Source organism: Micropterus salmoides, unplaced genomic scaffold (genome assembly GCF_014851395.1).
Source record: "Micropterus salmoides isolate LMB-PRFRI ecotype aquatic unplaced genomic scaffold, ASM1485139v1 Ms_hic_scaffold_21, whole genome shotgun sequence".
Taxonomy (NCBI): Eukaryota; Metazoa; Chordata; class Actinopteri; order Centrarchiformes; family Centrarchidae; genus Micropterus; species Micropterus salmoides.
Window position 1 is genome coordinate 14,231,387 of NW_024041262.1, and position 27,887 is coordinate 14,259,273.

General features: G+C 39.6%; 1 protein-coding gene across 4 annotated transcripts in view; it reads left to right on the forward strand.

The window, feature by feature from the left end:
* LOC119916194 (protocadherin-15-like) overlaps positions 1 to 27,887 on the forward strand; it is a 176,623-nt gene that overhangs the window by 136,327 nt on the left and 12,409 nt on the right. For 2 of the 4 annotated variants that reach the window (XM_038736122.1, XM_038736124.1), the window contains 6 exons: positions 282 to 500; positions 1,183 to 1,191; positions 6,472 to 6,582; positions 23,370 to 23,391; positions 24,077 to 24,115; positions 24,368 to 24,441. In XM_038736122.1, the coding sequence (XP_038592050.1) occupies positions 282 to 500; positions 1,183 to 1,191; positions 6,472 to 6,582; positions 23,370 to 23,391; positions 24,077 to 24,115; positions 24,368 to 24,441 (474 nt within the window). Of the gene's footprint in view, positions 1 to 281; positions 501 to 1,182; positions 1,192 to 6,471; positions 6,583 to 11,440; positions 14,861 to 23,369; positions 23,392 to 24,076; positions 24,116 to 24,367; positions 24,442 to 27,887 lie in introns of those variants that run through there. The other 2 variants (XM_038736123.1, XM_038736125.1) reach the window with 2 other exon arrangements.

Genomic DNA, 27,887 nt, shown 5'->3' on the forward strand with positions numbered 1-27,887 from the left:
AAGTCAATCTTGTACTTTCTGGTATCTTACTCAAACAAGAAGAAAAGTTCTTACTAGCTTTTGTCTGTTATCATTTTAACTGGGAAATAGAAACAAATAGAAAGCTTAAAAGATTTGCCAGTGTAACAGAACTCAGTGGGCATGTGTTTGTATGATCTTAGCGTGAAACTGGCTGACCACCATGCAAACACCCATTGATGTTCACATCCCTTGCACTGAGTAATGTGTTTATTGCCAAATGTACATAGTGTCAGTTACATGATTGGGTTTCTCACCCCAAGGTTTCTCGATGGTAAACTCTTGGACATCAATAAAGAGTTCAATCCCTTTCTCCCTCCTGGTGGACGGATTTTGGAGATCCGAACCCCCGAAGTGGTGACCAGTGTAAAGAAAGCTGTGCAGACTGTGGGTTACACAGAAGGGGCGCTTTTGGCTCTGGCAGTTATTATCATTATCTGCTGTGTCCCCGCCATATTGATTGTCATTATCACCTACAGACAGTAAGTATAAATTACATGTAGAATTATTACATTTTGTGTAGAGTTTGCAATAAAAATGGCACTTTTATCAGGGACTTAGGGAACTTAGACTGAATGAGCTAACTGTTTTAAAGGATATGCAAAGAGTGTGTGTATGTGTGTCTGTGAGTGTGTGTGTGTGTGTGTGTGTGTGTATATATATATATACATATAAACAAACAACGCTGGCAATTTCTCCCACAGGACATCCTTTTGAGCTATTTATCATTTTATCACCTGTGTCAGCCTGGCAGCCTGTCCCTCAGTGCCAATTCTAATAGTTTGTTTAGCTAACCACCGTGAAAGGCTATTCATTTCATCCGTCTCCTGAACACACATAAACAAGCACGTACACACACACACACACACAAACATTTAAACTGGATCAGTGCATTTTGGAGAGAGCTACTCATCCTGCTGAGAAAGAGAGACACAAAACAGACTGAGGAGAGGAGATTTGAAGAAAGACGGTACTAGTCATCAGCATAATAATCACTAGTCTCTGTAGCTAAATGACTGTAATGAAGACCAACTATCCAACTTGCTTGTAAATCACAATAAGTAAACCTGGCTAACAAGACGTGCTGTGTGATTTATGGTTCAGATAATCACTAATCTTTCTCTCTTCCCCTGTCCTCTCATCTGCTGCGTCTATCACCAACAGATTCAAAGAGTGAGTACTGCTTTCATATTCCTGTACTAAAGTATTAATGTCATGGCTGTCTTAAACACCTTTCACTGTGATTAATGTGTAGACTTTCATTGTACAATAAAATGGATGAAGGGCGGTGAAACAGAAAGGACAGCACACAATCAAACAAATGAATCCTGAAAGACATGGAATGAGTCAATGTTCAAGACTGATGGTTTTATTATCTCTGCATGTGTGCTAGAGAGAGAACGTTGATATCATAGGTATTCAGATGTACCCTTCCTTGATTCCCTTGGTTTTGCTGCTAGAGCCTTATTTAGTTTGGTGTATCAAATACAATATGGATAATCTTAGCAAACAATGGCTTTATGGTGCTGTGTAACTCACATGAGGCAATTTGCAGATTTTATGAATCTTCTCTACTTGTGGTAACATCACACTACGTTTTAGCATGTCACCGATTAACATTTTGATGGTTTGGGATATGCGTAAGTAAAATATAAAGAGAACCCACTGTATATGTTTGTTGTTTCCAGCTTGTGGTTCAATTCCATGAGCACTGTCAGGTTCTTTTATAATGAAAATGAAAGCTACTGTTTGAAGATAAACTTGGAAAATGAGGTGGATTTCAATGTGGCCACATTAGACACTGTTCAGGAAATATGTTGCATTACTTAAATTTCCATTAAGTCGTGTAGAGAGGCACATTGAACAGTTTGTCCACAAATTACAATTTTATATTCACTGTATTAAGCCTAGAAAGAGGGACACAAACATTCACAGAAAGTCTACAGCAAGCTTCTGCTAGGCTGTACTAAATGCTTTTGCTAACTGGCATGCTAACATTTGCAAATTAGCAATAAACACAATATACAACTGAGACTGATGGGAATGTCATTAGTTTTGCAGGTATTTGGTGACAAACCAAATTATTGGAAATTGGAAACTGGAAATTTTACTTGATGACTATCCTTGAGGAAAACCTAAGGGATCACAAAGTGATTATATTTCATCCTGAGGATGACAGGAATGTGTGTAATAATAATAATAATAAATAATAATGCATTTTATTTAATGGCGCCTTTCATAACACCCAAGGTCACCTCACAGACAATATACAGATCACTGCATAAAACAATATACAAAGCAAACAAGCCACATACAGATAAAATACATTAAAAACTCAGTACAACATGTTATAAAAAAGCTTGTATAAAAAGTCTGTCTTAAGACGCGTTTTAAAAGTCAACAAGCAGTCGCTATTGCGAACATCAAGGGTAAGAGAGTTCCATAGGCGGGGGGCAGCATAACTAAAAGGTCTGGCACCCATGGTATTTAGTCGGATCTGAGGAACCACAAGAGAAATTGAAGATGAAGATCTGAGAGCACGTGGAGGGGTGTAAACATGGAGAAGTTGTGTGAGGTATTGGGGTGCAAGATTATGAAGTGCCTTATAAGTAAGTAGCAGGATCTTAAATTCAACTCTATACTTTACTGGAAGCCAGTGCAATCGCTGAAGAACATGAGGTGCAGAATTCTGAACTAACTGAAGCTTATGTAGCAATTTGGAGGGAACACCTGTGAAAAGAGCATTACAGTAGTCTATATGTGAAGTGACCAGTGCATGAATAAGAACTGCAGTATTATTATTTGAAAGAAAGGGGCGGAGACGGATAATATTACGCAAGTGGAAGTATGCGATCCGCGTGATATTATTAATTTGAGCTTCAAAGGATAGTGTGCTATCCATGATGACACCCAAACTTTTAACCTGTGAAGAAGGATAGATTACAGTATTGTCAATGTACAAAGAAAGACAATTAGATCTAGACAAAACAGATCGAGTGCCAATAAGCAAAGCCTCAGTTTTGTTGCCATTTACCTTCAAGAAGTTAGCGGAAAGCCAGTCTTTAATTTCAGCTAAACAGCTGGACAAAGATGGTGGTGGGAAAGAACCAGTGGGTTTGGCAGACAAGTAGAGTTGGGTGTCATCCACATAACAGTGGAAATGAATCCCATATTTCCTCAAAATATAACCAAGAGGGAGCATGTAAATAATGAAAAGAAGCGGGCCCAAGACAGAACCCTGGGGAACACCAGTAGTGACTATGGATGTTCTTGATCGAAAACCTTTTAATTGGATACGCTGACTGCATCCAGATAGATATGACCTAAACCAAGACAGAGCAGTGCCAGTAATACCAATAGAAGCTAATCTGTCAAGAAGTATCTTATGTGAGACAGTATCAAAAGCAGCGCTCAAGTCTAGATGGACAAGTATGGATAAAAGCCCAGAGTCAGCTGCCAACAGTAGATCATTGGTTATTCTGACAAGAGCAGTCTCAGTGCTATGGTGGGGATGAAAGCCAGATTGAAATTGTTCATACAAATTATTATGAGAAAGATATTCATGAATTTGAACTGCAATACACTTTTCCACTACCTTAGAGATAAATGGTAAATTTGAAATTGGACTAAAATTATCAAAATTAAATGGATCACCCCCTGGTTTCTTAAGAATGGGAGTAATAATGGCAGATTTAAGAGATGAAGATACAGAACCAGAAACAAGTGAAGCATGAACAATTTTAGTAATCAATGACGACAGGGCTGGTAAACAAGCTTTCACTAAAGGAGTAGGTAGAGGGTCTAACTGACAAGTCGAAGATTTAGATTTACCTATCAGACCCACTATCTCTGAAGTAGTTGGTAGTGTAAAGTTAGAGAAAACAGAGTGGGGAGGTGTGTAAGTGACCTGGAGTTCTCATTACTAACTCCAATTATGTTGGAGTAGTAATCAGATTTAGCCTTGGACAGTGCATTTTTATAATTTCGAATATGTTCAGCATACATTTCTTTATGAACAGTAAGGCCAGACCTGACATATAACCGCTCTAACCTACGGCCTTTAGTTTTAAGTTCACGTAGTTCAGGTGTAAAACCAAGGAGCTGAGTGTACAAATGAAACAGTTCGAGTTTTCACAGGTGCAAATTCATCTAAAATCATGTTCAGTCCATCACTGTAGTATGTAACTAGTTCATAGTAGATAAATCCATTTTATTGGAGAAGATGGCAAGGCACATCAATGTTCTTAATATTCCGAAATGTGATCGAACGACATGGGTTTACCTTAAAAACTGCCAATTTGGCACAAAAGGACACCAGCAGGTGATCTGATATGGACAGATCAGAGACAGTACAATTATAAGGTGTTATACCAGAACAGCAAACAAGATCAAGAGTATGCCCCTTAGTATGAGTGGGCAATGTGTTAAATTGTTGCATACCAAAGTAATCCAAACATGATAAAAATTCACATGTAAATGCATTACTGACATTGTCTATATGAATGTTAAAATCACCCAGAATGATTACATTTGGAGACATGGAAGATAGATAAGTCAAAAGTTCAGATAGTTCAGTTAAGAAGGCATTATTGCTCTTGGGAGGACGGTAAATAGTTGTGAGGATGGTAGGAATTGCATTGATTTTTAAGGCAGTTGTTTCAAAAGAATCGTATATTAAATAATCCAAAGGACAAATTGTTTTTACCAGAATCGTTGCCAACCGATCTGGCCAGGTTGGTTAATACACTGTGATCGACAGTCCGTGAGAGCCTCTTCGGTGAGCGTGGTTTAGATGACCAAAAGGACCGTATTTGACATGAGCCATCAATGTTATAACTCCACCGAGACCCGCGATGTATATATTTCCGACGTGGTATGTACACAATATCCGAGGGAAGATATGGAGCTGACGGAAGATTAAAAGGACGCAAACGGAGCTGAGTAAGTTCCGCCGCCGAATACTGGAGCATCGACCATGCCACAGAATGGTATATAGCAGAAAGGACAACCCAGATGTAGTTCATCCGCACCAGTAGCTCAGTGATCTTCATAGTTGATCCAAGTGCCAGAGGTACCACGAAGAACAGTCAGTAACCAGCAGGCAAACCGGCAACCGCAGAAAGCATCAACACGTACCAAAACCAGCATATAAACCCGCCGAATCAGCGTGGATACACAGGTCAGAGTGGCTCCTTAAAATAGTTTAAAATAGTTCATAGATGCATCCATGCATTCATAAGTGCAGGAAACTTTAGAAGTACTAAAAGTTTTAAATTCCCTCCCTGAGCAGCGGCAGCTAATAGCGCCAGCGTTCACCTGGAAGTGTACGACATGTCATTGTAATTCATCCAACAGTTGTAGAGACATTTCACTAAAAACCATCTTGGAAGCATGAATGGCTGCATTGCAATTCATCCAGTAATTATTAAGATATTTCAGTCTGGACCAAAATGGTAGACTGACGAAAAGACGAGCATGGCACATACACACACACATTGACACACATACAGTTTTACTAAACTATACTATAGTAAAATGTACCTATACTGTACAGCAGTCGTCGGCAATAGGCAGCCCGCAGGCCAGAACCGGCCTGCCAGCAATAATATCTGAGCCGCGGCCAAATTGCTTTGATAGCATAAAAATAAATAAATAATAAATAAAATAAATAAATTGATAGCAGCTGGTCATGACAAAGTTTGTCATGACAGCTGCAGTTACTCACAAAATCTCTTCCTCTTAAGTGATTGTGGCTACAAAATAACAGCGCCAGAACGTTTTTTGCAACAATGCTTTATGTTGAGTTTATTGAGAGCTTGAGAGCTTTTACTTTGAAGAGTTCTGAAGGACATTCACAAGAGACTCTGGCCTGCTTGACACACCTCTGAAAAAGCCGTCTGTAAATGTGGGATTGGATTCCCCTGAACCTCCTCAGGGAAAAGGAAACAAGCATCCATAGGTTTTTGAAGCTGGATCAAACGCACACTGCAGCACATGCTTACTGTGAGCATGTGCAAAAATTTCCTTATAATCAATTTGTTTAACAAGGGAGAAAAAAAAATATCTATCTAATATCTGCAGTTAGTTGTAATCGACCTTACAACCTTCCTAACGGGAGTCCCGCGCAGTACCAACTGAGCTAAGCAAGCACATGAGTATCCAAAGACTTTAAATAATTCGACGTTGTTCTGGCCTGCCATATAACGGCTTGAAAAAAATTGGCTATACAGTGTGAAAATATTGTTAAAGTTGCATACTGTTAGAACATACACAAATAAATAGGAGTAGTTGACAAGAGGACTACCTTAAGGACAGATTGTTTTACCGGTTTTGGACAATGAAAGAAGTTAGAAATCCTCCCTGCTGATTATGACCATTTTTCTGCTTTCTATAGTTGGGATTTTACTCTAACTTTAGATAACTAACTCTGTCTTTGCTCTCTGCTGTGTCCAGACGCCAGGCAGAGTGTGCCAAAACAGCCCGTATCCAGATGGCACTGCCAACAGGCAAACCTGGGGGAGGCACTGCCAACAACCTGTATGAAGAGCTGGGTGACAACGCCATGTAAGTGAAGTGTGAAAGTGGCATTTGCATTGATGGGCCAATGCAGAGGCATTAGCTCACATTTTTTTGGCTGTTAAACCTTTGGCCTTTTCCTGCTTTGAGAGCTTTATGGTGTACACACATGCAATCAGCCCCATAATTTTATATCTCCCTGCATTTTAACTATAACTATAAATGCTTTTGCAAAAATACTTGTCCCAAATTTTCCCAGTTTCACCTCTTTCATGGACTACCATTTTGAAGCCTTGAGTTTGGCATTTTTTCCCATCGCCATCTTGTTTTTTTTAGAACCAGAAGTGTCCATATTCAGATGAGAGGGTGGAGCTTGCTAGCTTGGTTGGCAATGTGCATCCGTAATTCACAGTAAATATGATATTAACTGGGATGTTAATTTTCGCTAGAGAGAAACAGGATTAAAACAACGATTGAGAAAAAAGACAACGATATTAAGGATCAACACTGTTCCTATAAAGCTGGGTAGGCCTCTATTCATTATTACAGTCATTAAAAAGCAGAACAGTAGGGCTTTATTACGTTACATACAGTGGGAAGTTAGCTAGCGTTAGCTAACTAACATTACATTAGGAACGATCCACAGCCAACATTTTTCTGGATTTGTTTTAGGTTTTGAAAAGAGAATAAATCGTACTTCTCCTTTCAACCTCTCTGGGTAGCTGCTGTAACTATTACAAGTGCCCCAGGAACAGCGTTTGACCATTTCTTGGAAAAATACAGCCAAAAAAGGCTAGAAACGGACTGCATTATAGTCAATGGAGCGCATCCATGAAAATGTTGGACCTCAGTTAAAGCGAGTCCTATACTGCGCTGTGATTGGCCAGCTATGTATTCGGGGTATGGCTTAGCGAAGGGTCAATTGGGACCATAATTTCCAAAATAAACATGGTGTATTGAAGAAGACTTGAAACTAATGATTTAATCAAGTGTGAAGTGGGGTCATTTTTTTATTGACTCCAATGCAATCGGACTTCTTTCTGCTAAAACTGGAGTTTCCCCCTTCTGGTCATTAGAAAGAATGCAGGTGTAAGGCATTGGCTTCACTGTTCAGACATGGAGGTTGACGCTTGGTAAAATGTAAACTATTTGGGATAGGACCGGTGACCACACTCATAACCAAATGCTAAGGTGCAAGAGGACTGGGAAGAAGAAAGAAGGACGCTGTACACACTTAGCACTAATGCAGTTAAAATAAAATTTACTTAATATTAATGGCCAAGCTTTTGATATCTAGACCTTCATCAGGGAAAATGTTGAACACAAGAGAATCCCACACCTTATGATGACTCTTGGGAAATGCAGTTCAAATGATTTGTAGTTCCCAAAATCTTAATACAAACAGTAGGAATTCCTACAGACACAACATATCAGAAATTATTGTCATTTAACACAACACTCAATCACAATAAACTCTGTCTGCAGCATCCATCTCTAAATAAAACCTCTTAACTCAAGTGCACAGTAGTGCAGAATACAGCATGAAGCATTTGTAGGGGAAACCAAATGAAACACTGCAATCATTAATTGTTAAAAGAATTGAACTCGTTTCATGTCAAACTGATAAATGACACTCAAAATGGCAGTATGTTTCAGTCTGTGAAGTTTTGTAACATTATGTCATGAAAATTTAAAGTAAATTAACTGTCTTTGAAGTATGACTGAAGCATGCTGATATTTGTTTCTTGACCGACCAGTGACAGCAGCTCTAACACGCCCACTGACCAGATTATAATTTGATTCACCACACTTGAGTTGCTCTGTTGAACTTTCCCAAATCACTCCTAAGCTGGGAGCCCTTGAAAGGATTTATCAGCTGAGTTAAAAAGTCTCTTAAAGTAGCCTCAAAGCTTTTTTGTAGTCTAGAAACATTTTCTTCCCTTCATATTACATTTTGCAGTGGCCAAATAAAATGACGTACGTAGAGACGACACAATCTTGGATTAATGAAGCAGGGCCTTGTAACTCCACACCAAACTAACACCAAATAGAGCTCTGATTTCTGAATACATTAACAGTCGTAGATAAACCCTGCAATTTTAGCTTCACAAAGTTCAGCGACATTCAGCTCTTTCCTTGTCAGTTTCCGTGTTGTAATGCATACAAATGTCCTCACTATAAAAAAAGATAAATGAAGGTCAACATTCTGCCCACAGAACAATATTCACTTTGAGTGCTGCTCCTCATGTTCACGTCAAGATTTTATTAACATAGTAAAAAAAAAAAAGAACAATTCCATATCCAAATTTATCCTCTAAGAATGACCTTTTTCTTGATCAGCCTCAGCAGCGGATTGCAATATGAGTTTATTGAATGTTTTCTTTGCAGGTAATTTGTCTGTTTTTTCATATTCTGGTGTTGCTAATCAGAAAGCCATGGACCCTGGCCAGTAAATTGAGGCAATATAAATAAGCTTTTTGATGATTACGGTGAAATTACTTTTACTTTTTATTCATTCTACTAGATGTCTCAACTCCCATCACTGGTGAAGGGCATTACTGCCCATCTACTGTGCTACTATGCTGCCTCAAAAAGTAGCTTTATTAATGTGCAGTTTAGTAATTTTCTCTTCACCACTTACTGTAGCTCACCTGTTTCCCTGTATCATCAAGCAAATGTTGTTGAATTTATCTTCTTTCTAATTTGTACCGTTTTGATACTGGTTGTTTTGGTTAATCAAGAGTCTAATAGTGACTGTATGTAGCGACAATGTGTTAACTTTTATCTGAATCCACACACACACACACACTTACTCACTCACTCACTCAAGGCAATACATAGATAGTTCATTTATAATTCCTTTCTGGAGCGTTAAGAAGAAGTTGAGAGGAACTCTTATCAGCATTACATGCATCACCGGCTTCCTGTCTGTCCTTGATATGCCTCCCCACTCCCATTAGCATTAGAGCAATTCATATGCAAGATGGGAAAAACTATCTCCAAATGACAACAAGGGATTTCCAAATGTGTGTGTGTGTGTGTGTGTGTGTGTGTGTGTGTGTGTGTGTGTGTGTGTAGAGAGAGAGAGAGAGTAACCAGCCCTCTGAAAAATGGGTGCGGAAATGAACTTGGATATGAGATAATTGAAATAAATGCAGCCTGTAATTTATAAAGACCACCCCGGGCGATAATTAATTCTATTGATAAGCTGCAGAGCATGTTTAATTGTGGTGGGGAAGGTCTTTTGTGTGTGTGTGTGTGTGTGTGTGTGTGTGTGTGTGTGTGTGTGTGTGTGTTTGCAAAACAGGCAGTTTGGGATTTCTTGCGTAATACGTGTGTGTATTCTGTATCACTGCAATCTTGTAGGGACTAAATAATCCCCAAAGAGTATAAAACCTGGCAGTGCAAAAGTTTGCACATTCATAATTAAGATCCATTATCAGTAGACTGATTTTCGAGGCATTTTTTCCCCTTTTAATTACCTGTGGCTGTTCTCTTGACATGCTTGGGTTTTAATGTCTGTTTTCAATTAACTATGAGAAATGAAGTGTTCTTTAACTTATTATTAGCAGCACTTTAAAATGAAGCATGTTTTTTTTAAGTTAAATGAAAAGTAATTTTGCAATGCAGCACATCAACAACTGATATCAGGGTGTTAATGTGCGAGGTGTTTAGCTCATATGGACAATGCATCTGCCAGGTGCATCATAAAAAGTGCAGTACAATGAAGCATGACATGATTTTTGCTCATCTAACCTTCCCAAATACAAATGCATCCTAAAGACATTTTGTCACATGGCAGAAAACGAACAAGTGTCATTCCGGTGTCCTGCTACTGATTTGGTTGTTACTATGTCATACTGTATATACCCTTTTCTACTAGCTGTATGCTTTAACAGCTTTGAACATTTTAACATCATGCTTTCCTATCATTTCATCACTCTAAATTTCGTGTTCTCATGTTGACCGATGCATTCATCTGTCCTTCTTCTCTTGTTCTTATCCATCCACCTATATCCGTGACTGACAGACAAACGTGAGTGGGGTGCTGAAAATTGCTTCACATCTGTGTCTAGTGTGATACTATGCTGTGACAATTGTTTTTGCTTTAGTTTTGTGTTTGTGTCCGTGCTTGTCAGTGGTTACTTTTCTTGTAAGTTGTACTTTGGTAGATCAGAGAACAAAGTGTGTGTGTTGCTGAAGGTTGGTTGAACTTCCGGATGATCTGTGATGATGAATTAGGACTCTGTTAAAGTTGAACCTTAAAGTGCACCTTCAACCAGAGAGGATATAATTTTGTTGGAAGGAAATCTGTATACTTTTAGAACTCCATCACACACAGTTGTCTATCACTACCCCAACAGATCTGGCATTGTTATAGTCGTGATGCAGTGGCGTCTTTGTAGCACACCACTTTTAGCGTACATAAAATATATTTGCATTTGCCTTTGTGTTTGAAGATGATTTTTTAGTGTGTCATCTCTTGCTCCTCTGGTATAGAAAGAAAATACTGTTACAAATTTTAAGGTCCCTCATCCATTTCTTTTCTTATTTCTCACCTCATTCATCTCATGTGAAGTCTCTTTTTATTTCATTCAGCTCTAGCAGATATTCTATGGTTTTATCTGCCTTTCTGCCATCCTTTATGTATCCCTCTGTTGTCGGTCACCCCTCTATATAGCATTTTGTTTAACCATTCTGTGCATTACTGCCCTTTCATTTTAAATATCATTCAGTCCCAATCTCCCGCTTCCATTTCATTTAACTTGGATTTACATTTACTTGAAATTACATCTTTGTAATTCATTATACCCTCTTCTCCCTCATATTTTATCTGTAATTCTACTATTTCTGCCTTCATTCCATCTTTTTATTTTCTTCATTTTTTCTTTTATCCATGTACCAGCCGGTCAGACCACAGCGGTGGTGGAAGTGGTGGCAGTTTGGATGAAAGCGACCGGCAACGCCTGATCTCAGATTTTGCCACACGAGCGATTGCTGCCCATCGTCAGTGCGTTGCTAATGGAGGGGTGCTCAACAACCTGCCCAAGTCTGAGTCCAACATCACCTTTCTCTCAGATGAAAACCCCCTGACTATCAAAAATCCCATCTACCATGAGGATGGGACTTTGAGTAGCCCAGAGACTCTTGGAAGAAGCCAGAGGAGAAGAGACCTTCTTGGGAATTTCTCCCCTTCCCGGGAAGGCCTTCGAGAGGCCTGGCTGAGGCTCAGCACCACTGGGGGAGATACGGGATTTGGTGGGTACAGTGGCAGTGACAGTGGATGGGGATCTGGGGTTGGACACAGCTGGACTCTCCCATCAAGATTACATCGAAGAGAGATGTATGACACTTTAAGACGACAAGTCGTAATGGATCCAGTGCAGTGGGAGCTGGAGCTTCTAAAGGCCGAATTCAAGGAGAGTAAAGATGCGGGTCTGGATTCAGGATTTGATCGTGGGTTGGATTCAGACTTAATGGGAAGCCCCAATCAGGAACCCAAGCTGACAGTCAAAGAACAAGCCAGACAGTTTGAGCAACAGGCACTCCAGGAAATGAGGCAAAGGCAAAACAGAGACTCACGAGGGTCTTTGTCGCCTGACATCCTACTTTCTGTTTTCCCGGAGTCTCCTCTCCGTCATAAGGACACTCCCACCCACAGTATGCCAACTGCTCAGGTTAAAGAGGGACCCCCAAGTATCGTTGTCACGCTAAGTGATGGAGGGACCCCGCCCCCAAGCCACAAGCCAACTCCTCCAGTGCTGCGGCGCTTTGGGGCAAATTTAACAGGTGGGGACGAAAGACTTCAGGTCCATTTAGAGGTTATACCTGATCCTCCATCAACTCCTCCACCGCCACCACCACCTCCAACCCCACCACCTCCCCCTCCCACTTCTGCTCCTCCCCCTCCTTCATCTCCTCCTCCCCCTCCTTCATCTCCTCCTCCACACCACCCTTCCTCCCCTCCTCCTCTTCCCCCTGCTTCATCTCACTCCAGTCAGACTGAAAAGCATCCTCCTCCTCCTCCTCTTCCTCTAACACCTCCTCTACCTCCCCCACCTCCACCTCTCCCTCCCCCTTTGTCACCCTCTCTCCTGCGTCCATCCACCTTTGTCCTCCCATCACTCGCAGATGTACCAGCCCTGCGGCCCGTGTCCCTACGGCCTCCGCCGCCACCCCTTCCCATAGAGCCCGAACCTCCCCGTAAAGAGCTGAAAGGAATCTTAAAGAACATCCAAAACATTGCGGACATTGAGAAGTCGGTGGCCAACATGTTAAGTCAGATAGATACGAAGCAGATCCCGCTAAAAAAGGTCCTGAAGAGCCGCGCCTCCATGGATTCTCTTGATTCCCTCGACTCTTTGGATGCATTAGCATTAGGAGGAGGGGGTGGAGGAGAGGGAGGTAATGAAGGAGCAGAAGGAGTGGAAGGAGGAGGAGAGGAACCTCCACATCCACCGCCACAAATTCAGCCCAACCCAAACATGAACTCCATTGTGGAAGAGCTTGAGAAACGATTCCCCTCTCAGTCTACAATGCTATAGCTTTTGCCTTTATGATATGGAAAACACACAGAGGGGGATTTCTTAACATTGTTGCGTAGTTGCCAAGGAGCTGTCAAGGGACTGATGCTCAAAATAGCTCAGTGGGATGCTGTGATGATTTGGTGATTTTTACCTTGCTGCAGCTATGCTCTTCCAACATGACTTCCTGTTTTCTACATAAAAAGAAAAGAAAGAACTAGGACTAATATAAACTCGATGGGCAGAAGATGAAGAAGAAAAATGTTTGTTTTCTCAAATGATGGTACTTGTTGAACAGAAAAAAAGAAGGGAGGAAGTTGAAACTGCAGAAAAGGTCACGTCTTGCATAGCCCTAATAAATTCAGTCATGTAAAAACTGGAAAGAAGCCCAAAAGGGCTTCTACTCTCTTTCTGTTGCTGTATTCCGCACTATTTCTCTTTGACTGTTACAAGAAGAGAGAAGGATTAAAGGAGTGGTGACGGACGAGGAGGAAATGATAATCAGGTGAAGAGGTTAAGTCCATTTTTCAATTTGTGTCCCCATTTCAGTGAACCTAGGATGAATTGAAAAGGCAGCTTCACACCCCAACACCGCAGCAGTTATTTGGAGGGCCAACACGTTATCTGCCACTTGCCATTACTTTAGTTTCCCCACAAACGGTATTTACACGACTTATGTTTTAAATAACACTGAGGAAAATGGGCTTAAAACTGCAGATGGGAGCAGTGAAATTAAATAATTACAAAATGTCTCCTGTTAACTTTCAGCTTGACTACTGTCATTAACGTTGTATATCCATGGCAAGTTGTTGACATTTTTATCAACAACGAATTATAATCAGTCGAAGACACATGATTGTTGATGGGGTCACTTGCTGTTGTGAGAAGCTAATTACCCTCTTGTGGTGGCTTTAACACACAACCTCTGCAGGTCTAAACTAGTTTGTAGATTGTAAATTTAGTGGGTGTGAAAAGGAAAATCTAAAGAGAGAACAATATTAAACCTGCCAACCTGGGTTGGGATATATTGGCGAAAAATAAAAAAATGTGTTTTAATGATGCATTCAGTGCAGTATCAACATGACTGTGACTTTAAGTGAAAGAACAACATTCCCTCAAGATGTTAATAGAAGGTGTTATCCTGCCAGGACGTTACGTTTTAATAGTTGTATATAAATGTAATTTCTAGAAGACAGGGTCGATCTTTTTATATCAATACTTATTGATCACCAACATGTGTTGAAAACTAGCTAACTCCGGATCTAACACTTGCTTCAAATTGCAAACACAGACATGGTGAAAGTAACATTTTCTTTCAAAGTGGCGGTTATCTTTTGTCATTTTGTGTCTGCTCCATTTTTGTCATATACTCATTTAGTTGGTATTTCATATTTTTCATATTTTTATAAAGAGACTTTTGTCTCAAGTTCCCTATTTTGATTCTTAGCTGTAAAACATTTGCGCACAGTCTTTTCTGTTTTGTTGTTCTCAGTCTGTCTTCTATAAAATCCAATTTTCATTATATCTTTACGTAATTGTATCTTTTTCCCACATTGTCTGTGTATCCACAACTGTCCTGCATTGTCTTTTAATGTTCTACAAGGTCATGTGAATGAACATGAAAAATGTTAATGAGTAGGTAGATGCATAGCTACAGTAAAAAACAAAACAAAAAAACAAGTCTAAAACATTTATGTAGAGTAATATTTTTATTCACAATACATGCTAAATTGTTATGATGATTTTTTTAGAGGGTTCTGTTTCTTTTACCCAAGGTTTCCTTCGTTAAAATCCATGTGCGGGTACTTTGGGGAATTTTTTTTTTGAAAAATACATAAAGGCCATGGACATCACAACATTTTGCTCAATAAAATATGTGGGGCTAACTAAGAGTATCCAAGACCATTTTTATTTGACAAAAAGTTGAAATCACTTTGAAAAATAGTGCTGGAACCATAACCATTTCAAAATTACCCCCTTACACTAACCTATACTGGTAGCTACTGTAGTAATTAATCCTAGTTTGAACCAAATAGCCCCTAGTCCCGTGTCACTTTAACATTAGTGCTTGATACAGGTACCAAGATAGAAACTCCAATTATGTACATTTGTCCTGCATGTTTACAGCACTTGTTTCCCCCTAGCAAATGCCTCAGGGAGGAGCAGAAGTGAAGCAGCAGTGCTATCTATGGGCATGTGCGAAGTGTAGCATCTACTGAGTGACAATGACGGCATCTGTGGAGTTGTTTTTTTTACTTGCTGGAATTGTGCCAGAAATGTATGCAGAGGGAGTTATGTACACAGCCTCCTACATTCGTGGCATATTAATGAGGAAATACAATGTTTCGCTCACCTCAGATATGAGATACTGTGATTTATAAGGTCACGTAGCCACAAAATGAATAATAGTTACTGGATTTATACATTTGGAGATGTTTCACTCATCCCAAAATCCCAAGGGGTTAATTGTAGAACCAATGTCTACCTTTGAAAATATATATATTTTATTTATATATATAAATAATTATACTTTGCTGTTCCAGGCAGGGAAATTGCCTTGAGAACATTTTTAGCCAAACAAAATGTCAGCATAATTTTAGAAAGAAAAAAGTGATAAAAACTATAGTATTGCAGATCAGGTGGCACTATGGACTTTTTGCTACATGTTTTGACATACATTTCTGCCTTCTCAGAAAAAAAAACAACATAAATCATAAATGCACAGGCAGACCTCTACAAAGTATATTTCACTTTCATGTATGTTCAGATTTGGCTCTTTCTCTTTGATATATAAATGTTTTCCCATCGCAGTTAAAGGATATAAATAAATGACTCCCTACTGGGTGAGATTAAAAAGTGATTCAGAAATGTCATCTGTCAACTCTTTGTTAGATATGTCTGTTCCTTCCCTTTTCTTTGATGAAATACCTGTAATGGTTAAACAGAAAAAGGATTGATATGTCCATTCAGTTAACCAGATATGGAAAGACATGGCAACCTTTGAAGCCCTGACATTACCTTAAAAATCTCTAAAATGTACTTGCAAGCATCACAAGTCGTTTCACTTGTGATGTGGAACCAAAGCCTGTGGATATAGCTCTGTCAGCAGCGGATTTCACTGCCATCCGTTAACAGGGTTTCAACAAGTTGACTCCAGACAGATATTGCCATCATGAAGTGACAGAATCACATCTATTTTGCAAGACCAGCATGTCACAGATGATCGTATCTGGGCAATTGATGATGATTGGATCAAATCATGAAAAGCACGGCCAAATAAAACAAACCCTGATCTTGTGTTTATCAAGTGATGACATTATGAGAGGATTTACACTGTCAGATACCAAACACACACACACACACACACACACACCTTGATGGATCTTTTCTCCAGTGGAATCAAAAGAGCTGTTGTTTCAGGACAGAATCAGCTGGTTTAGACACACACACACACAGCGCTTGCAATTTTTCTGCGATGTGTTTCTCTTCTTACATACACAATATCAAGATCAAGCTATAAACCATGTGTTGTTAAGTTGTTCATTTATAAAAGGCCAAACACAAATGATGTAGGGCATAAACAGGAGTGTGAAAAACACAGAACTGCATTAAAGAGGTTGCAGGCAGTGTTTCTGTTTCAGCTGACTGGGTTGGAAATGTTTTATGTTAAGATTAGCTTTCAACCTCGGTGTGTTGCATGTCATTGCACACGCTCAGCGTATCTCGCGGACAGATTCTGATTTCTCTTTTTCAGTTCTTATTGTGTGCTTTTGCTAAAGAACAGACATCTTTGGGAATATGTATTGTTTAAAACATTCAGCAAAGCAGACTGCATTTAATTGAAACTGAATTGTGAAACGGAGATGTAGCAAGAGAGCGGCTGTTGTATAATTGTACAAGTCACAGGTTTGATCCTCGCTACAGAGAATATCATGAGAAATGTGGTCATTGAAGCGGCAAATAGCGATGTGTGTTACATATGGCTTTGACCTGCTGTATTAACTGTAGTTTTTCTGTGCAAAGATGAATTATCATCAGCATTTCCAATGTGCCCACTTTCAGTTTGACTTCTTAGTAAAGTGATTTCCATAATATGGATAAACTGCTGTAATTCCCTGACTTGTCATCTAGCACCACTGTATGGTCCAAATTTTAATTTGTCAAATACTTCTATACTTCTTATTTCTGCAAAACTAATGACATTTCCGTCATCCTCAGCTGGATTTTGTGTTGTGGTGGTTAACATGGTAAACATTAAATCAACTAGATATCAACATGTTAGCATTGTGTCTGTGAGTTAGCATGTTTAGCTCCAAGCACTGTGTCAGAGTACAGCCTCACAGAGCCTCTAGCATGGCTGTAATTTTTTAGTCTTGTTTGAAAACCGGACTTAGCCGTTTTAGCGATGTCATCATGATCCCAGATCCCATTTGGTGAGTGTTACCATAATAGAAATGAGAAAATAAGAGTTGTAATAAACCACAATTGTTTGGTCACTGGGCCATGTCCTCTGGGTATGAGAAGCAACTAAATATCTATAAGAATATTGTGGGAGTTTTGTTGGTATAAATCTGCTTAGACAAGAAATTTTAACCTTAGATTATATATCATAAGTGATAAAGCTGTTTGAAGCTGGAACACAGCTGGTTTGTCTCCAACGGTCCTGGCCACATTTTACAACACAAAAGGAGCACCTTCTTTACATACTGAGGGTTTACCCTCCTTCAAATAGGTTTATTCTGTGAACATGAAGAGTTACTTTTGACATTATTGTGTACAGAACACGCAATATCATTGAGAGATGTGAAATGTGAGAAAAAGGGTTGTGGAGAGAGAGAAGGCTGAAATAAGCAGAGAGAGTGGGAGAAAAAGGGAGTAACAAATGAGTGGTAACAGTGCAAAGGGCGAGGGAGCTACAGTAGCTTTATGGGAGAGACGTGAGAGATAAAATGTAGGAAGAAAATAGAAAAGACAAGAGAACACTGTTATTGGGTGTTGTAGTATGAGTCTTTTCTTTAAGAGCTAATAATATTTCTCTCCTGTCTTTCTGTTTCTCTTACGTACTGTGAAACAAGGTGGGGAGGACACAAATAGTGAGAGTCAATTATGTCAGGTGTGTGTGTGTGTGTGTGTGTGTGTGTGACGGAGATCAAATAGCTTTTTGTGTGTGTTTGTCTCCAGAGCACCTAATAATGTGGTCTCTCACAGCAACAAGGAAACACAGATAGACTTGTCTCCACAGACACAAGCACAGACTACGCATCACACAAGGCTGGGCACATGACTGCTGGCAGCTATAATCTGGAGAGTATAAACACACAAACACACACACACACAGTGATGGTGAAAGGGGCTATTTCCTTCTAACCTGTAGATCACCCAAAAAACAACCTTTTCGTCTATGTATTCCTTCCATTTATCCCTCCGTTTATTCACCCATTCAGCCTTTTCTATTCATCCACTGATATGTCCATCAAATCTACCCATACTTCCTTCCATGCCTTTATTTAACCAAATAATCTTCTTTTTTTGAAGCACTCTCATTCATTCAAAACTGCATTTTGATTCTGAAGGGAGCACAATTTCTCCTTGAAGTCTGCATCTGTGTCTGTTTGTGTGTTAAGAGGCACAATTATATTCTCATCTGAATGTATTTAATGAAATGCTCATTGCATTTGTGTGTGTGTGTGTGTGTGTGTGTGTGTGTGTGTGTGTGTGTGTGTGTGCGCGCGTGCCTGTGTGTGTTTGCACTCTAATTTCTAACAGAAAGGAGAATCTTTTGTGTCCTCTAAAAGTCACCATTTGTTGTTCTGTGATATATCTTCATTTGATCAGCTCATTACCTTGGTTTCACATGACAGTACATCCTGCCGGAAACATAGTTAAGACGCATGGACAGAGAGGTTTTTGGCAGTTTTTCTTATTTTGCTATTCATTTATTTGTATTTTTCCCTTTGGCTTTTGTCTCATTGTTTTTCCCTCATTCTTTAAAGTTTGTGTCTTACAATATCTCACCGTTTCTCTCCATCTCTCTTTGTCCTATTGTATTTGTTTGCAGTTTTTCCCCTTTCATTTCACAGTACTGTAAACGTTATCAAGCTCATTTGTTCATACTATCATCAACTTGGCTGCTGGGTGCACCCAGTCTGATATGTGGTGAAATGAATTGTCAGAGTTTATTATTTTCCCACAAAGTGTATTAAAATCAATCAAGAGGAAATTATCTTAAAGGAATTGTTCAGCATTTTGGGAGAAACACTCAATCAATTTCTTGATGTGAGTTGGGTACGTATGGTGCCACTCTTGTCTGTAAGGCTATTATGAAGCAATATACAGCCAGTGGAGAATTAGCTTAGCATAAGGAGTGGAAGCAATAGGAGAAACGGTTGCACGTAAAACCACAACTTGTCTTTTACATTTTGGTGTTTGTATGGAAAAAAGTTATAACATGTTTATTACTAAACTTAAGACATGCTTGTAGGGTTTTGATTTTCTTACCTTTGGACAGAGCCAGGGTAGCTGTTTCCCCCCTGATTCCAGTCTTTATGCTACTAAGCTAACAGCCAGCTGGCTTTAGCTCCATACTTGGCCTACAGATACAGTACTGGTATCAATTTTATGTAACTTCAAGCAAGAAAGCAAAAAAGTATATTTCCAAATATGTCAAACTATTCTATACTTTATTAGGACAATGTTTACAGAGTATAACACACAGAAGCTGAGGGTGTGACTTACACTTTGTTATCAGGGTAAAACGTTTCCACACATCATGTAACAGGAATATAATAATTAAAATGTAATGCAGACAGCTTAATTGACATAATTACGCCCCTCTGATAAGTACATGAGAGCATCTTCTTTGGACTTGGTTTGATTTTCTGTCTTCACTTGATGTCAAACTAAGCCAAGAGTAATCACACACAACATAAGCAAAGGATTGCCTTCAGGGTTTGGGAAAATCAGCCAGACGCCTGTCTCATAGGAAATGGTCAAATGTTTAGAAAGAAATGTTAGATCACTTTACTGGTTATTCAAAGCATACTGGAGATTTCTGGTGAAGGAGCCATGCTATCCATAGACATTTCTGATAATAACTGAAATGAATAGGAATACAATTTTGGAGACGCTCCAGTAATGATTTTGTTCTCTGCCTGTGAAAGCTATCCTACCTCAATGGTGTAATGCGTAAAATCTCAATTAATAATGATATTCTGTTAGGATTGTCTATATTAGCCCTAAAAATATTGATCTTCCAAACTCATTTGTAATAATTGAAAATATAAATTACTAACAGGAGTCTCGATTTACTGACCTGGTGACCAGATTTGGCCTTCAAGACGATTTCAGGCCTCCCTCTAATATACTAAGAATGTTATTTACCAAATGAAAGGTTTGGTAAAGTATTTCCATACTGACCAGCTGTGCAACCATACACCACATTGCTCAGGGTTGTTTTGATTGCTACGTGCTGTAGTGGGACAACAGTGTGGATTTGTGCATTTTATATTAAATCAATTTGGAGCTACTCCAAATTCCTCTTTTCCTCTCCCAGAGAGGAGCAGGAGGGTTAAAGATCAACTTTCAACAGACTGCTGAGGAGACCCCAACGGAAGGGGGGTGGAAAAGTTGCTTTCTCTAAGTGCTATTCATGAGCAGTTGATCGTAAAACTGGCACCTTTTTGATTCCGAAGCCCGATAACGCGGTGCCTGACTGTTAAACTGACAAAAGGAAAATTAACCAGAGATTACAAACAGCCTATCGGAACTCTCCTTAGAGGGGGGCAGGAAATCCTAAACTGCCCCCTCCCACACATGTAACCGTGGCAACTGACCTTGCTTTGTGTTTCATTACCCCATCAAAGGGATACCCCCTTTTACGCCTAAATGTGACATAATCCAGGACAGCCGAACTTTAAATAAACAAAGACTGCAGTCCCCAAAGACCCAAAGTATTAACTGCTATCTGTTGTTGATAGTAGTGCTGAAAAGAATCTAAATAAGTTACTTTTGCAGTGTTTTTATTTTCAGCAAGATTAAGGACACTCCTTCATCTTATGTGTAACGAATGCTTGTTCACAATACTTTCTCACACAATTCCTTTAGAAATGATGATAAAGAAATGTCATACTATACTCTTAATCGCCAGCTTGAATTTAAGGCTAAATAACTAAATTCCCCATTTCCTAAGGAAAGGTTGTTTTGGATTAATCTAAGCTTTCCTCATGTAACCTGATCTCCCCCAAGTGGACGAAATAAGTATTACATACCATCGTCGGAAATGCCGTTAATGTATAAATGTCATGACCAATAATGTGACAATTGTTTCCTGTTACCAAATGCTTAACTTAGAACGGTTTGACCACTGAGGTTTAATTGTGGAAAATATTTGATTATAATACGCGCAAATAGATTTTCTTTTCTTTTTAGACATTAAAGTTTAGAAAGGCAGTCCCTCGGGAAGCCGGAAACGATCCCTCGGGAACAAAGATCTGCCCTCCTAAGATCACGACCCAGACAACAAAAGAGCGACACGCGACGTCGTTCGCTCTCTCCTCTCTTCTCTGCTCTTTTCTTCTCCTCGTGCTCTGGTCTTCCGCTCTGCTCTCTGGACACTTCGGCACGCGTCCGGCGTGCCTCTCCCGGCAACAAGAGTTCGACCAGCGCAACAAAGCCTTTGTTTCGCTTGAAGCTACACACGCAAAGTGCCGCGACATCAATTTGCCCCTCAGTTTGTTTTTATTTTCTTTCTTTCTTTTGTTTTGTTAAAGTTATCAGTCCGTTAAGTTACACTGGTCTAATTCAGGAACGACCAAGTTCCCTTTTAAGCTTTTTCATCGAGCCAACTTCACCGAGGTCAGACCAAGCCACGTGGTCTCGCCAGCGGCAACGAAGGACACCTGGAAACAACCGAATTACCAGACGGAGGATGGCCAACCCTTGAGATTTTTCTCTTTAGACACGGAGAAACCCTAGCAAAAAACCAGGATCGGGCAGCTAGTGTGGGACCCCTGTAACAGGCCAAAGCAGGCCGCCGACAAGTAGTAAGACCAAACAAAGCATTCTGTGGTCAGGGATGTCCCATAGTGTTAATATTGTCTTTTTAACTCCTAAACTCATAGCTTACTTTCATTAGTTCTCCTCTGCTGTATGAGTCAAATGCTTCCCACAATTGAACCTCCATTTCTCATTGTTCAGCCATTGTTTATTTTCCCTGATGTATTCAACCACCCTTTTATATCGCTTTAGTTAGTTAATAAATTCACTGTAATCAAGGAACTGTGTGTGTTGACTATTCCACGTCCCTGCCAAGAGAATTGACCCTTTAGATATGAGACTGACTGATAGATTTAAGATAATTTAGCGATTATTAACTAACTGATCACTAGTAATAATTGTATAATTATTAAAAGCTACCTAGAGGTCCGGAGACTCTAGGATAGTCACAACTCCGGTGGTGCCCTTTTTAAACGGAAGCTTTTTATGGATTAATATATATTTGAATATTAAATTCATTATTGGGTATTAATTCTCATAAATGTATTAAAATTCAGAGCTAAATTTTAGACATGCTACAGTGCTGCTAAACTTCAACAAATAACAGATATCTGTTGTTGTTGAAGCGAAGAGTATGTGCTGTACCAGTGCAGTACTGTATTTATGCTAAACAGTCAGTTTACGTGCACCGATTTTACATTACACATGCATGTGTTGTGTGTATCTGTCCTGATAATAAATAGTCCTGTGCTCATAAATAAAACATGCCTCCTATTAAACTAGTATTTTACATGGTAATTGAAAAATGTGTTCATTATTGTTGTGGCTAATGTTGACATACCCCATCTACGGTTTTCTCAACAATAGAATGAGCTCATTTGGGTTGTGATTATTAAATATTTATGAAGCTATAATCAGAATATTTACCAGAATAAGACAACAAAATAAACAGTAAATGAAAGTGCGGGACTATACTGTATTTTCTCAACTTTCTCATTTTGTGTTGTCCTTTAGTCTCTTTCTCTCTTAGATAGCCCTCCCTGTCTCTCCATTTATCTCAAAACACACACACACACACTTGCATACATACACTCATACACATCTCATCTTCTTGGAAACTGTAAAATGTGATATATTTCCAGTTACTTCCATTTGGGTCTTGATTGAAACATCCCATTTCCTCTGCAGTAAGGAAAATGCACAGCAAAGTGCTGACATGTATTAAAACATGTCTACTTCAGGAGGAATATGTTAAATGACAGACTTTCTTGGTAATGTTGGTTAGAGGTCTTTCTGTTTTTGTCTTTGATCTTCTAGGCGTGGATACGGTCAACACGAGGTAGGTGTCGTTCACTGTGTGCACGCCCTATAGCTGCATGTGTTATTCACTTTTCTTTTCCTCTGATGCTTAGTGGTGTCCTTCATTGTTGTCTGCTCTTTTTACTCTTTTCCATTTGATGTAATCAAGACGGAGCAGCGTGTAATCAGTGCCTTGTATTTACAACTTGTTGTATCTACATAATTGACTGTCTCGTTTGAAGACCTCTGCAGTCCATTGATGGCACATATTAAAATGTAAAAAAGACACCGATAAAGGAAGTCAGCCAAATCTTTTTAAAATCCATAAAGTTGGAGATACAGAATTATCTGTATTCCAAAACAGTATATAGACATGCAAGAAAACAAATTTTACCAGATGTTGTTCAATATGTACAACAGTGGTTGTGTTGTTGTATAATAAACAGTCCATTTGCACAAATAGCTGTGTTTGACAGGATACACATTTTAAAACTTGGAAATATTTCATTTGGTGTTCACTCTGGGGGGGAAAAAATTTAATACCTGATCCAACAAAACTGATTGACAACACCAAATATAAACAAATGCCTGGACAGGATCATCTGCTTTCAAGCGATATTGGATGAGGAACATCAGGTGTTGATTTATACTGTTTTGGGGGTGAGCTCCGAACTTCTTCCATACAGTATGTCTTGTCATTCGCCACTTTTCTTTCCCTCTGGCAGACACAACAACTTCTCCGACCTTCTCTGCTCAGACCAGAGGTACTCTGTCTCTCTTTTCTGAAATCGTCTTTAACTCCCCGTGTGTGCTTCTGCTTGAGTGTGTGGTGGGTTTTTTTAAGAGCAGTCCATGTAATCAGGGGTTAAAGAGTACAATTTCTTATGAGGGATGTGTTTTAAATAGGTATGCATATATGAGTGTGTATTTCTACAGATACATTTCTGTAAATGTAGTAGGTATGTATCTGTGTCTGCGTGTGGGAAGCTTCTAATAATTGTCTGTCAATCTAACAGGAGTTATCAATGGAATCTGGCATCGACCCCGGTCAGGACTACTACACACAAGATTATTACAACTATGATCACGGGTTTGTATGGCTCATTGTTTAGACGTCATTATCACTTTTTGTAAAATTTAGTTACTGAAGCTTTGGTTTTGCTCATAAAAGGTGTTCGGTGAGATGTATGAAAAATAATAGAATACGGTTTATTACTTAGGTTATTTTGCATATATATTTGCTATGTCATGATACTGGCAAATATCAATTTCAGAATATATCCTTATCAATTCTTATTTCAGCCCTATTGCCAACATCATATTCTGAATATAATGATTATTTTGCCAAAAACATAAACATTGCATAAACAACACTGTAATTGTAGATGAGAAGTGATGCTGGCCCCCTTTTGCAGCATTTTATATTTGTCCCTTGCAGTGTAGTGATCTTAAGAGTATGATACAATACAGTATTGTATATGGATTACTTACCAGTAGTGACATGACAGATACTGAGGGCAGAGAATACAGGCAGGTCCCCACTGTGTCATATCTGACCTTCGAGCTCTGGCAGTGGCCGACAGGGTTCACCTCCACACTGATGAAACATATTTCCTCCTACATGAGTCTAGAGTTCACTGTGAGCACGGCACATCCAGCTGAGCCTCGTGCTGCTTTTGATATCAAGCTGACCTGTGTCAGTCACACAGTGTGATGGCTGCTGTGAAACGTCGACACCAGTTCCTCATACCGGCCTTTCCACTCATGCATGGTGTATTATGTTTTTGAACTACAGGAAGTCAAAATAGTTGGAGGACAATCTTACAGTGATTTTGTTCAAAGTGTGTGTGTGTGTGTGTGTGTGTGTGTGTGTATGTGCATGTACTACGCACATGTGTGTCATTCCTTGGATGAAAGCAAGAAATTCTGTGTAGGAATGGCAATATATTGAGCACACACATACAGACACATTAGATCAAAGCATTTATGAACAAGACCTCTGAAGACTTATTGCATCCCTCCCAAGTGTGTGTGTGTGTGTGTGTGTGTGTGTTATTCTGCACCCAGCCTGCCATCTGTGATGTATTGTGTAATTTTTATAATTTTAGCTGCAGACTCCCAGGAACTTGATTTTATACGCCCACCCACACTCACACATAAATACACAGTAGCAGACACACACACACACACACAGAAATTATGTCATGGCAAACACATTCACTCACTTACTCATACACTCACTCATTCTTTCTTTCACAAACATACACACACACACACACACACACACACACACACACACAAACAGCTAATTCTTTCTGCCTAGCATTGGAATAGTGTAGCAGCTAATCAGGCAGCCAGGCGTGGAAGCAGACAATGGGCCAGATGCTGTTGGCTTAGAGCAACAACCACAAACTCATGTCTGACTCTGTACACACACAGGCGCGGGAAATCAGACTTTGTGACCCGGTGGGATTCAGATGTAATCATTTCATTTGTCGCAGTTGTGAATGAAAGGCGCAGGATTTTGTCAAAGACTATGCTAACAAATGCTAAACCGCCTCTCAGGACACAGACAAAGTTTCAGAGTTCAGCAAGTGTTGTTTTTAGAGAAATAGACAACATCTGTCCCAGTATTTACTTTCACAGCGATAGTAATCCATTTCAAACCCATTTGGAAGGATGCATCATAACCTTTTGACCTTTCTTTTTATCTGTCTTCAAAAGATGAGATCAAAATGGGATTTTCACTGCATATGGGAATGCAGCCATCTGCCATTGGCGTGATTCTTATTGGATTTACACAGATGCTGAAAATAACTGGAACCATTTGTTGCATAGGTCTGATGTTTTGATGCATGTCGCAGAAACACAAAACAACTAAAAAAAAAACAGGTTGCCCTCTAGTCAAGAGTGAAATACTCAACCCATACAAGCCACGGAGCAATAAGGGATTAAATCCTGCTTTTCCAAAATCGTTATTGGCGTGGGTGATGAGCAGTCTGACTGTCATGAAGCTGGTAGGTGCGTAGTTAGGGCACCCACATGAAAAATATAAGATGAGGAGAGCGAAATCTGGCATTAATCAATGAAGATGCAGTTTTTATGTTTTAAACAGAAGCAGGACAAAGGTGAGAACAAAGAGAGGAGAATAGGAGAGGTTGTCCAGCTTGTTTTAGGTAGGGTGTAAGGTGTACGAAGACATTCATTACAGATGGGCAGGGGTAAAATATGAAAGTGTCTGTGATGATTCAACATTTTGGAAAATATGCTCATTTGCTTTCTTGCCGAGAGTTGGTTGAGGAGATCGACACCACTCTTGTATCTATATGTTAAGTATGAAGCTACAGCCAGTTAGCTTAGCTTAGCATAAGACTGGAAAATAACAAAATCGATCTACCAGTGCCTCTAAAGCTCACTAATTAAAACATTATATCTAAATTCTTTAATCTATACAAAAAAAAACAACTTGTGATTTTACTGGAGGTTACCAAGGGTGCAGGTTTGCATATGGACGTTTTAGGAGAACAGCGTTGTCCCAGCCATTATTTGAGCAAACTTGTCTGCATTATCTTTGGGGTGAAGTCACATTAGATCATTCTAGGCATCATTCTCAACACAGCATTATGCTGTGTTCACACTGAAAGCAAATTTTGGGCGGCTTGATTACATACAAAGTCAATGCAAAGATGCAAATTCCTGCGAATTCGGTCCGGGCGGTGCTGAAGATGCGTTTGATGCGGCATTTGCAGGTTCACTCGGGTTCAGATTTTTTTACTTGAGCAAGAAATTTGCGTGATGCTATGTTGCGAAATCCTGACAGCGGTGAGATTTTCTGGGTGTCACCGACAGCTTCAGAGCGTTGTTTGGTGAGGACCAGGCAGAGCGGGGGAGTGACATGCTGCTGGCCAATGGAGAGCTGCTAAACTACGGGGAAGTGTAGAAGAAAGAGCCGAAAGTGAAAGAGGGAGCAGCGCTACAGCTTTTGGACAAATAAACACCCGTAATCGGTCTGGATTATACTCTGACAAGGCCGTTTACCCGCAGGAGGAGCTCAGAGTTAACTGCCTTTATTAAATTAGCTTTCTACTTTAGTTTTTGAGATTACAATATTGATTTATCTTCACTCGCGCTTCTCAGCAGCTAGCTTCCATGCACATCCGGTTCCACTGTTGTCATTAGCGCCGGTTGGCGCCCAGAGTTGTGTTGGACTACTACTTCATATTTATAGAAAAACCAGACAAAACTGGACATTGCTTGGAGAAAAGAAAGCGAGGAAATTGAACTACCTGGTGAGTTCAGAAAATATGTGTATGTAACTTTATTCCAGCTATTGTTGTACTTTACTGTGAACAAGTTAGCATAGCATAGCCCTGATTGAGCCGAACTCCATTCAGAAAACAAACATTGAAAAAGTTGTTGTCCTGCTGACTTGCAGACAGACCTGACAAAGCATGAATTCATATGTCTAACAAATCGGCATCATATTGTAGTTATTTCAGCGTCAGATTGATCCATTTATTGCAATTAAATCACAAT